This window comes from Pteropus vampyrus, unplaced genomic scaffold, assembly GCF_000151845.1.
Source record: "Pteropus vampyrus isolate Shadow unplaced genomic scaffold, Pvam_2.0 Scaffold589, whole genome shotgun sequence".
Classification (NCBI taxonomy): domain Eukaryota; kingdom Metazoa; phylum Chordata; class Mammalia; order Chiroptera; family Pteropodidae; genus Pteropus; species Pteropus vampyrus.
This window is the reverse complement of record NW_011889370.1, coordinates 69,797-83,865: the sequence shown is the minus strand read 5'-3', so window position 1 is coordinate 83,865 and position 14,069 is coordinate 69,797. Positions and strand designations below refer to the sequence as shown.

General features: G+C 48.2%; 1 protein-coding gene across 1 annotated transcript in view; it reads right to left on the bottom strand.

The window, feature by feature from the left end:
- AFAP1 (actin filament associated protein 1) overlaps positions 1-13,785 on the bottom strand; it is a 100,833-nt gene extending 87,048 nt beyond the window's left edge. The window contains exon 1 of the mRNA XM_023525662.1: positions 13,622-13,785. Within this exon, the coding sequence (XP_023381430.1) occupies positions 13,622-13,676 (55 nt within the window). The 5' untranslated portion in view covers positions 13,677-13,785. The remainder of the gene's footprint in view (positions 1-13,621) is intronic.
- Positions 13,786-14,069: the final 284 nt, after the last annotated feature.

Genomic DNA, 14,069 nt, shown 5'->3' with positions numbered 1-14,069 from the left:
TGTTTGTGTCTAAAGCAAACCAGCCCGAGGTGTCCCTTCCCTAGATTATAAAATGCCAGGCTGAAATTTAAAAATTCAAAGACTTCGCATTGACTGAAGCAGCACAGTGCAGTCCAAATAACTGTCTGGGGCCGACGGCAAAGCTGAAAAGGCGGGTGGACCTGGCCCGTCCACCCACGTGTGGCTCTGTGTCCTCCAGGAGCCCAGAGCCCCGACGGAGTTGAAGCACCTGTCTGACCGGCAGCACGCGCGCTCGGCCCTGCTCCGCCGCTGCCCAGCTCTGTGACTCTGGGAGTCTCCCTCAGGCACTAGGCACTAAGCGCCCCCACGTTCCCTGGGGGTAACACGCTAGCTGCCTTGGCTGCTCGACGGTGAGCGATGGCAGCGGGAACGCACGCGAGGCCGCTCTGGATGCCCGGCACGCGGCGAGCCCCTCAGAGCGAGCGCGGCGCGTACCCCCGTTGGAGAGCAGAGAAAACTTGCTTTCCCACTGTCCCAGGCGCCATCGGGGAAATGCAATGAGCAGAGACAGCAAATGAAGGAAACCAGAAGCAAAATACTTGCTCAGTTTTTAATAAGAAATTTTGAGATATATATATATAGAGAGAGAGAGAGAGAGAGAGGAAGGAAGAGGAGGCAGAGGGAGCGGGCTTCGGCCCGTCACAGATTCGCAGGCCTTCGTCACTTGGGCCAGCATCCGACTCCCAGAGGGGAGGGCACCTCCCGCCGGCGGCTTCCTCTACTCAGCACGCCGCCTCCGAGGTGCTGGGGGACCAGCAGCACCCCGACGTGGGCGCCGTGCCCCGGGTGGGGGAGCTACAACCCCTAAGAAACCACAGCACAGACAGCGACCCACAGAGCAGGTACCGGCTGCTACGAATACTTGGTGGCAAACGCTGATGTGACGCTCTCTGTCCCGGAGACATCCAAATAAAACTTGCCAAGAGCACAGAGAGGGTGTGTCGCAGAAACCCAAGGCTGCGGGTGCTGGTCCACGCCACTCTGTCACGAGACACTTACAACCCCCGAGGGATGCCCTCCAGCACCCGGCCCCACTGTCCCCTAAGCTGCTCCTTTCCACATGTCACAAAGCCTTCTGGTGGCACCTGTGTAACATGTGCCTCGACCAACAAACTGCCAGGCCCTGCTCTAACCCCTGAGGTCCCACAGCAAAACCCAAAGGTGAGTGAAATGTGTCCTTCCGTGGGAAAGAGCAGGAAAGCCTGACCTATCATAAGCGGCATCGAATCCACCCCTGGTGAGATGCCCCACCTAGCTGCTTGCAGGTGAATCACTCCAGAGTGACTGACTCCCCTCCCCCCGGAAGAGTTGAGGGTGACAGCACACCAACTAGAGTGGCATCGGCACGGACCTTCAAGGTCATGACTCGGGGCAGTCTGAAATAAAGGTCACTCGGTCTCAGGCAAGCCATAATAAAAATCAAAACCAAGTATCCCCGAAAAGCGTATGTACAAGCATGGGACCTGCAGCAAAAACAGATGTCACAACGATGGTGCAAAGACCTCCCCGCGGTGCCCCTCCCCTCCCTGAGGCCACCCTCCTCGCATGAGCAGGGACCCAGTCCCTGTGGGCCGTCTGCCCTTCGCCCCTACCCTACCCACCCGTGCTTTCAGAAGACGCTTCTGAGACAGCACCCGACACACAGAATGCGCTCGAGAAACAGTTCGTGAAATGAGTGAATATAAATTACTCGAATTTCACAAGAGTCTGTTCTAATGTTATCTTTCTTGTAAATAATGCCATGAGCTGGAGCAAGGAACTCAGGTTCTTTACCAGTTTTATCATCTGTAAGGTGTTAACGACAACAGCATTTGCCCATAGGTTTGCTGTGACAAACCTAAGTCCCTGGGCACGTAACCAGCTCAGCAGAGGCCCTGGGCCGGGCAAACACTCAGTCAAGGCCGCTTAGCATCAGCTTGTACACCCTGCACTCCACGGGCAAAGGAGTCTACGAGCCTGGAGGTGTCATCACGGAGAGTGTCTGAGTATACTGGGGGGGGCCGGGACGGTGCTGGAACGGTGCTTATCAAGTACTCACCGTTTTGTTTTCAAAAATACCCCCGAACCATACAAATATATTTATAAGTACACTGGAAAAGATCTGGAAGGAAATACAGCAACAGCTAACATGGTTACCCCAAAGACCATGAGAAGAGAAACGCTCACTTTTTGCTTTTCGTCTTCCATACTTTTCAAATTATTTTCAATTAGCCTCTATTCTTCTCATAAAGTTTTTCAAAGGATTTCACTGCAACTTTTCTGGAGAAACGAGCAGGTGCATCAGGAAGGTAGAAAGAGAAGATAAACTGAGTGAGGCTGAGTGCCAGGTGCAGGCGTGGCATACGCAGCACCTCCTTCTGCAGACACAGAATGCCACCCCGCCACCTCCTCTCCTGTAGGGATAACCCAAGACTCAAAGACTGAGATTTTTCTAAGCAACCTCATGCCTTTCTGCCTACTTCTTCTTCAGGTCGGTGGAGAGAGTTTTGATCCCATCGACACCTCAGAGGGGTTCGGAACCTCCCTCCCAACCCCTCCGGTCCGTACACCTGCCCGGTGCTGCTCGCTCTCCTCCGGCGTCCGAACTTAGATTGTGATACCCCAGCGGTTTCGACTGCGCGTTAGTCTGCTTGCCATTCCCACCACGCTTGGCACAGTGCAGACAACAGGTCAGCGAATAGCCGGGCTGGAAGGCCACTTAGAAGACATAGCATCTGCTGTACTACTTATAAAAACATGGGCCAGGGAACGGACGTGATCTGTCTTGGGTAATTCCACTAGCATTGCTATACGCAGGACGAAGCCAGCTCTGCTGACCCCTAGACGAACGCTGGTATGCAGTCCCAGAAAAACTGTATGTTTTCCTTGTCTTGAAAATATGCACTGCTAGAGAAGATGAGTATGATTTCTCAGGGGACTGCTCGGCCCAGAGTCCAGAACTCACATCATTAGAAAAACAGTAAAGCCCAATGAGATACTAAGATCATCGATCGGAAAGAGGAACTGGCTGAGAGAGGAAGGGAAATTCACGCAGAACATTGCTGGCCCAATGACCAAAACAGAACAAAAGCCGAACCCCACCTAAGTAGAAAGGGGAAGACTGATTAACAAATTCAAAACAGACCCAGTAGTAACATAATCATTAAATATAAAGGTACCAGGTAAGTGTATAACACTGAACACATGAATGCAAAACCTCCATAGTTTTAGAATAAGACGGCTATTAGAAATTGTCAGAAAGCTATCTTAGAGAGAGTTATTTGATTCCTATGTTACAAATAAATAAATGTATGTCTTACACACACTCGATTCATGTATGAATTGTACTATTCGATTCACATATCTGGGAAGTATGACAATATCCAAATTTCTAGGCACAGTCTTTTTGGACTAAATTTGGTATGCAACAGTCCATATTTGGGGGTCACCCCTCTCTGGATGACAACCAAACCCAGTGGTTTTATAGGCAGAGTTTATGCTGTCACTACAACAGATAAAGGAAAGAAGGAAAGATAGTTTAGTTAGCAAGGAAGAGAATTTAATTTCTAAACTGTATTTGCTTCCCAAAACAATCTTCTAAATGATATAGAAAATATAATTAACCAAACACAGAAGATTTTCACTAATTAAAAAGGTTACTAACAAAATACCCTACCAAGAAAATTACAAGCCTGTAAGACAAAGAGCCTGGACTTCTCCCTTAGAATCAATCTCCACGTCAAAAAGTCAAAAGACAATTTAGATACGTTTTGAGATCAAAAAGCAGAAAAATCTACATTATTTTATTATCCGTACTGCCTTTTCGGGACTGCCCTAGACTCTCAATAAAGAATTCTCTAAATCTCAAAATTCCTTTCCACTCATACAAGTCTTACGATCCAGGAGAAAGACTAAGTAGTACATAATTATTAATTTGTCAAAGGCAATGTGTATTTTCTACCAGCTTGCCTCCAAAGAAAACAAAATCTGGAATTAGAAAATTAAATTGGGGTTGTAGCTTAACCATCTACTGTGAGACCAGGCAAATTACCTACCTAATATCTCTTTAGCTTGTTTCCTACCCTTTAAAATAGAAGCAATTTTTTAAAACCTATCTATAAGATTGGCAAAGAACAAAACATTTCATGAGAACACACTGTATTGGCGAGGGTGTAGGAAACAGGCACTCCTATGCATTGACGGCGAGAGAAAATGGTGTAACCCCGATGAAAGGAAATGCAGCATTACCAATCAAAACCGAAAATGCGTAAACCCTCGGCCCAACAATTCCATCTCTAGGAATCCACCCTGCGAACATATTCATGCGAATACACAAGAATTATATACGACGTAGCATTGTTTCTTATTCCAAAAGATTGGGAACAAGCCAAACACCTAATAATAGAGAACTAGGAGAGAGTAATGTTTCTATTATGGCTACATCTGTGTTTTTAAAAAGAAGACAGAATTATCCATAAACGCTTGACTATGCGCAGAACATCTCTGGAAAGATTCAAAAGAAACGCGTCATTGGTTGCGGGACAGACACCAGTGACGGAAGTGCCACTTCCTTCTTCCTCTCTAGGGCCTTCTGAACGCTGTTCCGCTGCTTACGTTATTCAAAATGTATGACTAAAGTAAATATTTTTAACCTAATTATAAAAGACATAAGGCAGCTGGTAATACTAACTCACAGGCTTGCCGTGTTAATTAAATGAGGAACAAAATCGTGGGTAGTATCAGAGTCCTAAGAACGAAAGAGCAATTTTAATTTGGGCGTCAGAGAAGGGAGGGCGAAAAACGAGCGTGTGAAGGACGGATAAGGTTTGAAGAGGCCAGGGAGTCGGGGTGCGGGGGCCGCGGCCTCAATGGATCAGAGGGCACGGAAAAGTGCAGCTCTTGGGCTGGGCTTCAGAAAAGGGCTCAAGCACCCAGCGGGAGTACAAGGTCAACGTCAGTAAGAGAAAGAAAGAAAAATCCGAACTCGGAGCTCGCCCCAGACGTGAAGGCCTGGGACGCCCGGCCAAGGAATCCGCACTTTATTCTAACCATGGAAAATCACCGCGTCTGTATAGACACGGAATTCTAAACACGGAAACTCGCGTATGATCCGACCCAGAGAGAGAAGCTGGAGAGGGAAAGGAGAAGGCAGGGAGCCATTTACGGACGCGATGCAATGGGAAGACGTGAACGAGGGCGCCGGCCCCGGGGAGGGGGCGCGATTCAGCCCTGAACTCTGACCTTTCACCTATGTCGAAACAGCGGCTGAATGAGAAGGAGCAAAGGCACTCTATATTACAAAAATCAGTCCAAAAGGCCAGTTTTAACTTTCTGTGATAACGAGAGTCAAAAATCATTTATCAAAAAAGATTTCACTTCAGACCACACGTTTAGCCTTTCCTTCAATCGCGCCCCAGAAAAAAGAGCACTGGATTTTATTCCTGGCTTTGCCATCAGAAAAAGCTAGAACGTTCCTGTGCATCCCAGTTTCTCTATAAAATCAGTGGGCTCAAGTAGTAGATTTCCGAAAGTCTTCCAGTTAGCAAATCGCACAATCAATATGTTCGTAGCAACACAGGCGACAAAGCGAAACGCATAAAAGAGGCCGGTGCAGGGCTTCTGGTCCACCGCAGGCTGGATGACAAGGGGGCTGCCAAGGGGGCTGCGGCTAAAACACATCTCCATAACAATGCGTGAAGATGCAGTAGCGCTCACGTGACATTGTCGGAGGCTTCCTGGTTTAAATCTTTGACGGTAATGGCCCAACACTTTACAGACTAATTTCAGTGTGACTAACTTCTTTCAGGGGACACAGAACATCTTAAAAAAAAAAAACCCCAACATATTAATTTGTCATTTCAGATTTTGACCATCAAGAGAAAGATGCAAAGGGCCCTTGGTGAGAGGAGAGGTCAGCCTCGCGGCTGAGTGACAGCCCAGGAAGCCGAACGACTTCTGGGACAGTCGGCCAGGACTGGATCCATAACTGACAGCGTCCCGAACTTCTGTCCCCACTTCCCGCCCAGGACCGACTGAGAAAGCCTCACCTGCTCCCCCGACCGGTCACCCGGACGCCCCCTTCCAGTAGCCGCTCAGCCTCCCGCGGCCCCCGGCCCCCGTCGCGGCACCTCTGAGCCCCCTTTTCTCCACGAGGAAGCTCCCCCACCCCTCTGTCTGCCTCGGGGTCTCCGCCAAACCTTAGACTCTCAGTAAACAGCTTTTGCCTTTCTCATGTGGTTGGGTTTTGTCTACCCACAAAGAAACGTCTTAAACCAGGGGCTTGTCTCCAGATGGTCAAGTCCATAATTTAGAGGTCCAGTGGGGCAGGTTCCAAGTCTGGAGAGACCATCACTCCCACAGGACCTCTTCCCACAAAACCGGCTTACTAGACTTTAGTCACTCCTCAGCTTCAGGGAAATAGCCAAGTGTTAAGGAAAGGTCAAGGGCCTTGAAGTCAAACCCCTGGGTTCGAGTATCTCATTCTTCTCCATGTAATTATGCGACCGTGAGCAACTTTCTTAACATCTCGAAGTCTCTGTCTTCATCTTTAATAAAAACAATACTTGCCTAATAATAAGACTGTATTAAATGGGACACTATATGTAACGTAGCTGACAAACACTGGGTACTCGACAGCAGTGACCGCCCTCCTCCAGCCCCACCTCACCCCCAGGGAGAAAGGCGAGCTCCTCAGGAGGAGGCTGAAGCGTTATCCAAAGACAAGATTTGTCTCCACTGTGCCAGCTTTGGTATGGGTCCCTTCCAGCTCCCGCCATATGATCTATAATGGGAAGTGACTTTCTTGTACTACCCCATACTTCTGTTTTTAGCAGACTTGGGTGTGCCATATTACCTCACTCTTAAATCCTCTTCAGAATCAAAAACAGAACTTTAATCTGTAACACTGTTCAAAGTATACTGTCTCACTCTCTAAGTCCTCCACCGAATGAAAAATAAAACTTTAATCTTTAACACTGTTAGAAGAAGAAAAGATATACCTATGAATCACATTGAACTATTAAAAAAAGCAAACAGCTGTTGGGGAACATCTGGGCTGGCGAGGAGCTGACAGGCCTGGACAAACAAAGGTACGCTTATTGGCCTCCGGGGAGCGAATGCTCCTCATCTACTCTGGCTAGGTCGCCCATCATAGGTGAAGCTCTCTCTTCTTCCTTTCCCATCCAAATGGCCAAGGGCATAAGGCTGTGCCAGGCCTCTTCCCTCGGAAGCCCAAGCCCAGCCAACTTGTGCTTTTTCTTCTGGCAAAATTATTCAATCCTATTTCTGCCTTCCAAGTAGCTAGACTGGCCTGAAGCACCCCCTCCCCCACTCCGTTCAGTTCACAAGAGGTCCCAGGCAGGGTCTGAGATGACTCCCAGACTTAGGTTTAGGCTTAAGAAGGTGCAGAAAACTCATATATGCACCACTCTGAAAAACAGTCAGTGAACTCCTGCGGGAGGCGAGGTTCGCCAGCCACCGACACCTGTCCAACAGGCAACCCAGAATAACCGTGGAGAGCTCTGGTGCCAGACTGCCCATTTGTCTACCCTGATTCCCACACTTCCTGGCTGTGCGACGTTGGACAAGACCCCCAATCTCCCTGTGCCTCAGTTTCCTCACCATAAAATGGTCACAATAATGGGGTTGCTCTAAAAATTAAATGAGTTGGCGTGCAGGGAGAGTTCAATAGGAAAGTGCTGGCTAAGTGAATAAATGTTAGCTACTGAATATATACACACACGAACACTGTATTTATAATGCACGCAACAATGTTCGGAATACACGCTTAACTTCTAGAGAAGGAAGGATGTAAACCAGCTTTTCGAGCAGTATCTTCAAAATTCTGCAGAAAAATGATTTCTAACCCAGAATTCTATACTCAGCCCAACTATCAATTAAATGAGAGGGTAAGATATTCCGACGTTATACAAGAGCTCGAAAAATCATCATTTCTTCAAAAGCTACTGGTGAACATACTTAACCAGAATAAGAGAGAAAACCTAAGAGGAAGGCACCTTGCCCAGGAGGGCGGGGAGAGGGGGCCTCGCGGTGACGGGGGAGCTCTGGGAGGGCAGAGGGCAGGTCCAGAAGGCAGCCAGTCTAGAGGAAAAGCAGGCAGAACGAGACGTTCAGAAGACTTACCCTGAGAAGGGTAAAGTGGGTGCTTCCCCGATGTGTATGAATGTGTGTGGCGGGCGGGGGGGGGGGGGGGTGGAGAACAGATACAAAGAAAACTGAGCAAAACCGAGCAAGATGATCGACTCCAGGCGGACAAACGCGCGAGAGAGAGGAAGTACAATCGAGACTAAACATCTCAGCCGTGAATAACGGTTCCGTAGCGTACGTGCTGCTGAGTTTATATCCCAAATCTTTGCCATGAGCATCCCGAGAGGATGAGGGGAGAGTGGGCGGGGGGAGGAGGGGGTGGGATAAATGGCCTAACTCATCTTCTTCATAGTAGGGTGTCTCTCGCAGACAAAATCTGGAAGAAATAGCTAAAACATTAAGGGGGCCTCCGGGGAGCAGGAATCAGGGTGGAGAAAAGGGCGGGTCGGTGATTGCTTTTTTCTGTTGTTGTTCTCAGCTCTGTAGAACTTTTGACTCTTAAAACTATGTGGCTGTATAACTTGGTTGAAACTGGGTATTTAACTTTTAAACAAAATCTGATACTTGACCAACATGAATATCCTATTAACTGGTAGTGTTCTTAAACTTTTTGGAATCCAACCCCCCTAAAAACGTATGGAAAGCTATAACCCCCCTCCTCAGGAAACACACACGTAGGCGCAGATGCACAAAATTTTGGCACAGGATTTCAAGCAGTTCGTGAACTCCTAAAGCCTTAGAATTAGAGATTCTGGTTTCTTACAGGAAGTTTACTTCCAATCAGAGCTTGTCATTCACTGTAAAGGAAAAAAATCCTAGTGGAAAACTATGTAAAACACCTACATGGTCAAATGAGGCCACGCTCGGTCTTAAATAGTTGGTGACCATCACCAGTTACCTCCTTGACCACAGGGCTGCACCTCATCCCCAGCGACCACTGGAGGGCCAGACTTCGTTTATTGGCTTCGCTTCGGCCTTGAAACAGATTCTCTAAAACTCAGGAATGTGAGTCCCTGTCGGGTTGACTCAGCTGTTTCCATTCTAGAAACGGACATGGACTCATGCACTCCTCGCCCCGTGAAGAAAGCGTCCTTCACATAAACCCTGAAAACGCAAGGTCCCAAATTCCCCGTGTGGGTGTTTTTTCTGATACAGGAATTACTCTAATGACTTCTTGGCAAAACTTCTGTAATCAGAGCAGACCCCTTAAACACTCCAAGACACAAAATTTAGTTCTGCTTCTGACCGACCTAACCCGCTGCTAAAAACCTCACCATCAGTTCGACGACTCAGAGGAACAGTTTTGCTGTTTAATAAAAATCTTAAGGGTGCTGTCAATTCGCGTAAAATTCCCGTGCCTTGGTGTGTTTACTTGTGAACCGAGGGTAATAACGACTTCACTGGATGTTGTCATACTGTGGCCGGCAGAAATCGGCCCCCAAAAAAGTCCGTGCCCCATCCCCTGGAACCTATGACTATGTCACGTTACATAACAAAGGGACTTTCCTACGGACTTCAAGTAGGGAGGTCATCCTGGATAATCTAGGTGGGCCCAATCTAGTCAAACGAGCCGTAACAGCACAGAACTTTCCCCAAGTGGCAGAGGGACACAGAGGAGGAGTGAGACTGCGGAGTGGGGCTAGATCCTGCTGGGCCTAGGGTCGGGGTTACGTGCAAGGACCAGGAGGCTCTAGAAGCTGAGGGCGGCCTCGGAGCTGACAGCCAGCAAGGAAGGAAATGAGCCGGGTTGTTTTAAGCCACTAAGTTTGTGGCAATTTGTGACAGCAGCAAGAGGAAACTCACACAGTGACATATGTGAAAATACCCAGTGGAGTGTCTGTCACATAGTCTATATTCAACAAGAGTCAGCTGACTTCCTTAAGTCCAAAGGCGGGATGGCCATATTCCATCTGAAACGACAGACTCGTACTGATAAATGCCCATTTGGGGAATTATAAATTGCCCAGAAAACCTCCACGTTTTAGGTCCCAGGTAATTCACTTGTCCTCTTGCAACTTACATACCCACCAATGCCTGCCTCGCCTGATGAACTCTAAGCAGCTTGCAGGAGAATAAACGCTGCACTGTGGGCACCAGCGCGGCCCCCAGACACTCCTGTGGTGGCACCTATGACACAGCGCTGAAACTGCATCCGGGTCTGCTTCGCCCCCTGCACCGCGAGCCCCGGCTCTTCACGCCTGTGACTGCGTCCCAGCTCTGCATCTCCACACTGAGCACAGTAAGGGGGCACATCACAGGGAAACTACACGAAGGCTTGTGAACTATGCCACAGCGTCACTTAACATCTGTGCACAGAATGGAAACTCTCTGAGGACCAGCGCCATGTTTCATTAACCTCTGCATTCCTCCCGCTGCCAATGCCTGGGGGACCAGGGGCTCCTAACATTTGGTGGCGAGGAAGAAAGGGAGGGGAGGGAGGGAGAGAAGAGAAAAGCAGGACCGCCCGGCCCGCACCGGCCCACACTCTGCTCAGTTCCCGGCCCACACTCTGCTCAGTTCCCGGCCCACACTCTGCTCAGTTCCCGAGCGGTGCTGAAGGCGGGTTCACGGGGACGCCGGCTGCCTGCCCGGTATTTCCAATGTGAACTGCTGAAGGCTTTGTCGACCTTGACCTCAGACGGTCTACGGCTTTTCCCAACCTTGAGACAGGTCATTTAGGGACTGAAACGTCAAGAAAATATACTTCATTAAGTGAAGGTCCGTGGGGCGTCTGTCGCTGGAGAGGCTGTCACAGGCTGAACTGGGCACATTCAGTAGTCTTGCTTGGAAAAGACTGACGGTAACCGAAACTTGAATTTGATGTTTCCCCAAATACTAAAATATCAAACAATACTGGACAATTAAAGTGAGAAAACAATCCTAAATGAAGTGGCTTAACACACCTCCAAAGATCATCTGTATATTAAACATTTAGGATTTTAAGGAAAAACCTAGAGTCATTCAATTCGTAATGAAGCCTTTTTTTTTTAATCCTTGGCAACATAATATTTTACAACTTATGAAATCCCACTACGTTCACGATTGCATTTTATCCTCAAAACTATCTCCTGGGCTAGGTAGAAGAGGCATTACTAACAATTAATTCCACCTTACCGGTGAGGGAAATGACGTTCAGAGAGGTACGTGGACTTAAAAGCCTTAGCAGGCCCGAGTGTCTAACTCAAGCCTCCTGTCCAAAGAACTGAAGTTATCTTTAAAACGTAATTTTTATTTACATCCTGTCAACATCCAAAGAGATTTAGAGGTAGCTTACCAATAACAGACACTTATGCAGTAAGGACTGTAAAATGGAAAAGAAGAAAAACCATTTAATAGGTGATGTGGGACAGGCTGGGGGGAGAGCAACACAAAGACCTACAGTCTAAGAAAAATTTACCTCTGAACTCCCCGTTCCAGGCATATAATACTTAAAGAGAAAACAGTGTTTTATAGAATATCATAATCTCAAAAAAACCATCATCAATTCTTTAAACTGGGGTAAGGTAAGCTGTTTGGACCCTGGGGAAAAGTAAGGCTTACTCTCTTTCTTCAGCAAAGGGCGAGCGACAACGACTTTGAAATGCAGAGTTTGAACTCTACCTTCTCCATCCTGACACTTGACACTTGCTTCTACAAAAGACTTTTCATTTAATCCATGTAAAAACCAGGCCTGCTACAAATGAAGTATACTCTCGATGTAGAACGAGCATTAACTGGTTAAGCTTCAGTGAAACATCGTAGCAGTACAATCTAAGAAAACCATGAAGAAAATCTAGTTGTTTCTAAAGACCTCTCCTAAAATAAGTGCTTTGTGACATGCTCCATGTGCTTTTTTAAATTAAGACAAGACCCCACTGATTTAAGTGAAAATTGTAATTCAGTGGCATCACTACTTGACCAAACAGCTACCATCTATTTTTAATCCCTGTCATCAACCAAGTAAGAAGAGCAGAGACAGACATGCGGCTTTAGGAAAATCTAGCACACCAAATTCCCATGTTACCAAACATAAATTGGAAGGGAGATTAATATTTTAAGGGGTTAAGTCCCACATTCCTTACAATTGGAGCTTCCTTTGAGGCCATTTAACATATGATGCCATTTTTTGGAAGTAATCATTTTAAACTATGTTTTCAACCATTACATAAAACCCCATACACCTACTCAAGGCACTCCCCAAATCTCATTTATCTCAGACTCCCCAAATTAAAATCCGTTAGAGACTGGGAAATACAGAAGCCTACAGTTGGCAGACTTCATCCGACACTCAAAAGATCAGTGAAATGCTCCTCTGAAGAGTTCTGCAACCAACACTTCATCGAGGAAACATCAAATCGATTTGCTATAGTACAGATGTTGCGAGTAAAATGTAATTACGAAGACTATGCAAGACAATATCAAAAAGCTGCTTAAGCTTCCATCACAGACTCTGGTCTTTAACACCGAGACAAAGCACACACCCATGACGATAAATCTTTTGAAAAGAAAAGAAAAAAGGACTTCCACTTCAGAATCCACATTTTCAAAGATCCCCATTATTGAAAAGACCACAGCCACTAAGAGAACTTTGCTATATTTGGCTGACAGAAGTAAAGGTTTAAGGCTGACAGGTTCTTACCTAGTTTAAGACCCTCGAAAGTGAGGAAACGAGGCCAGAAGGGGTGGCTTTGCAGGAACAAAGAGCAGCTTAATTCCAGAGCCAGACTTAGACCCAATAAATTTTAATCAGGACTCCACACCGTGGAACAAACACTAGAAGTAATAGTGAATGTTAATCTAAAAACCCTTTGGAGAGTTGAGGAATTGCAGATTCTAAACCACACCCACATGAACTGCTTGGATGTGCCATAAAGAAAAAGGAGCTCTCACGAAGATGCGCCTCTCCCTGGCTCTGGGCACAGGCTGCCCACCCCTGTGGGAGCATCTGCTGAGCTGTACTACCGCTAAGCATCTGTCCTTAAAGACCACAGCTCTCAGAGGGCAGAACATAGGATTTCAGGGATGGCTTCAGAGAGAAGGTGCCACCTGAATAGAGACCCTAGTAATGGGTAAGCAGAAGTGGAGTGACTGGAGCGGGGAGGGGAGCGGACAGGAAGAGTTCCAGGCACAGAGGGGAACTGTGAAAGGCCTGCGTGCCAAGTTTGGACTTCACAGCAGGGGCAGCGGAGGTTAGTACATTTCCATCTTCTATTCCCGTTACATACACCATCTTGTTCACAAAGAACTCGGCTATCAGAGCTACTTGTGCCCACGGCCCAGTCCTCTGTCTTGGACCCGAGCGCTCCCAGAAGGCAAAGCCTGTCTTTGACTTTGCATCCTTCAGGGAAGAGACTCTTCCCTGGGCCATAATAAGTGCTTTGAAAAGTCTGATGAGAGGGTAAGGGGACCAGTCCACTTTATTTAAGTGGCTGAGAGACACAGGGCCGGCGGGGAGGGTCAGGCCTCGACATGGGGCGGGAGTTTCCCGGCCACCACCTGGCTCTCGCTATCCCCTCCACCCCTTCGCAGACCTGACCTCTAACTGCCTTGGCCTCATTCCGTGGGGGTGGATCTTCCTCCTTCAAACGCATTTTCCAGCCCGCCGAATTCCTAGGCGAGTTTCCTCCACTCCGCAGGCGCTGAGCGCTGCAAAGTTAAATCTGGCTTTCCAGGTTTTTTTTCTTCCCAGTCCTAACGGAAGAAATCAAGAAGCGCAGGGCAGAGGGGCTCGGCTCCCTCCAATCAGACGCGGCTCCCGCCGGGCGAGCGTCGCCCTGGAGCAGGAAACGCGGCGGCCTGACGCGCGGTCCCCGGGCGCGGTGACAGCCCCGCGCTCCCCAGGGACGGGGACGGGGCCGGGGAGAGGCGGGTTCCCGGGGAAGTGCGGCCCCGCTCCCCGCTTCTGCTCACTTGGCAGAAGAGACAATAAATAAAGGAGCGGGTCGGCGGTCCCGTCCGGGCCAACTGCGCGCCCGCGCACAGCC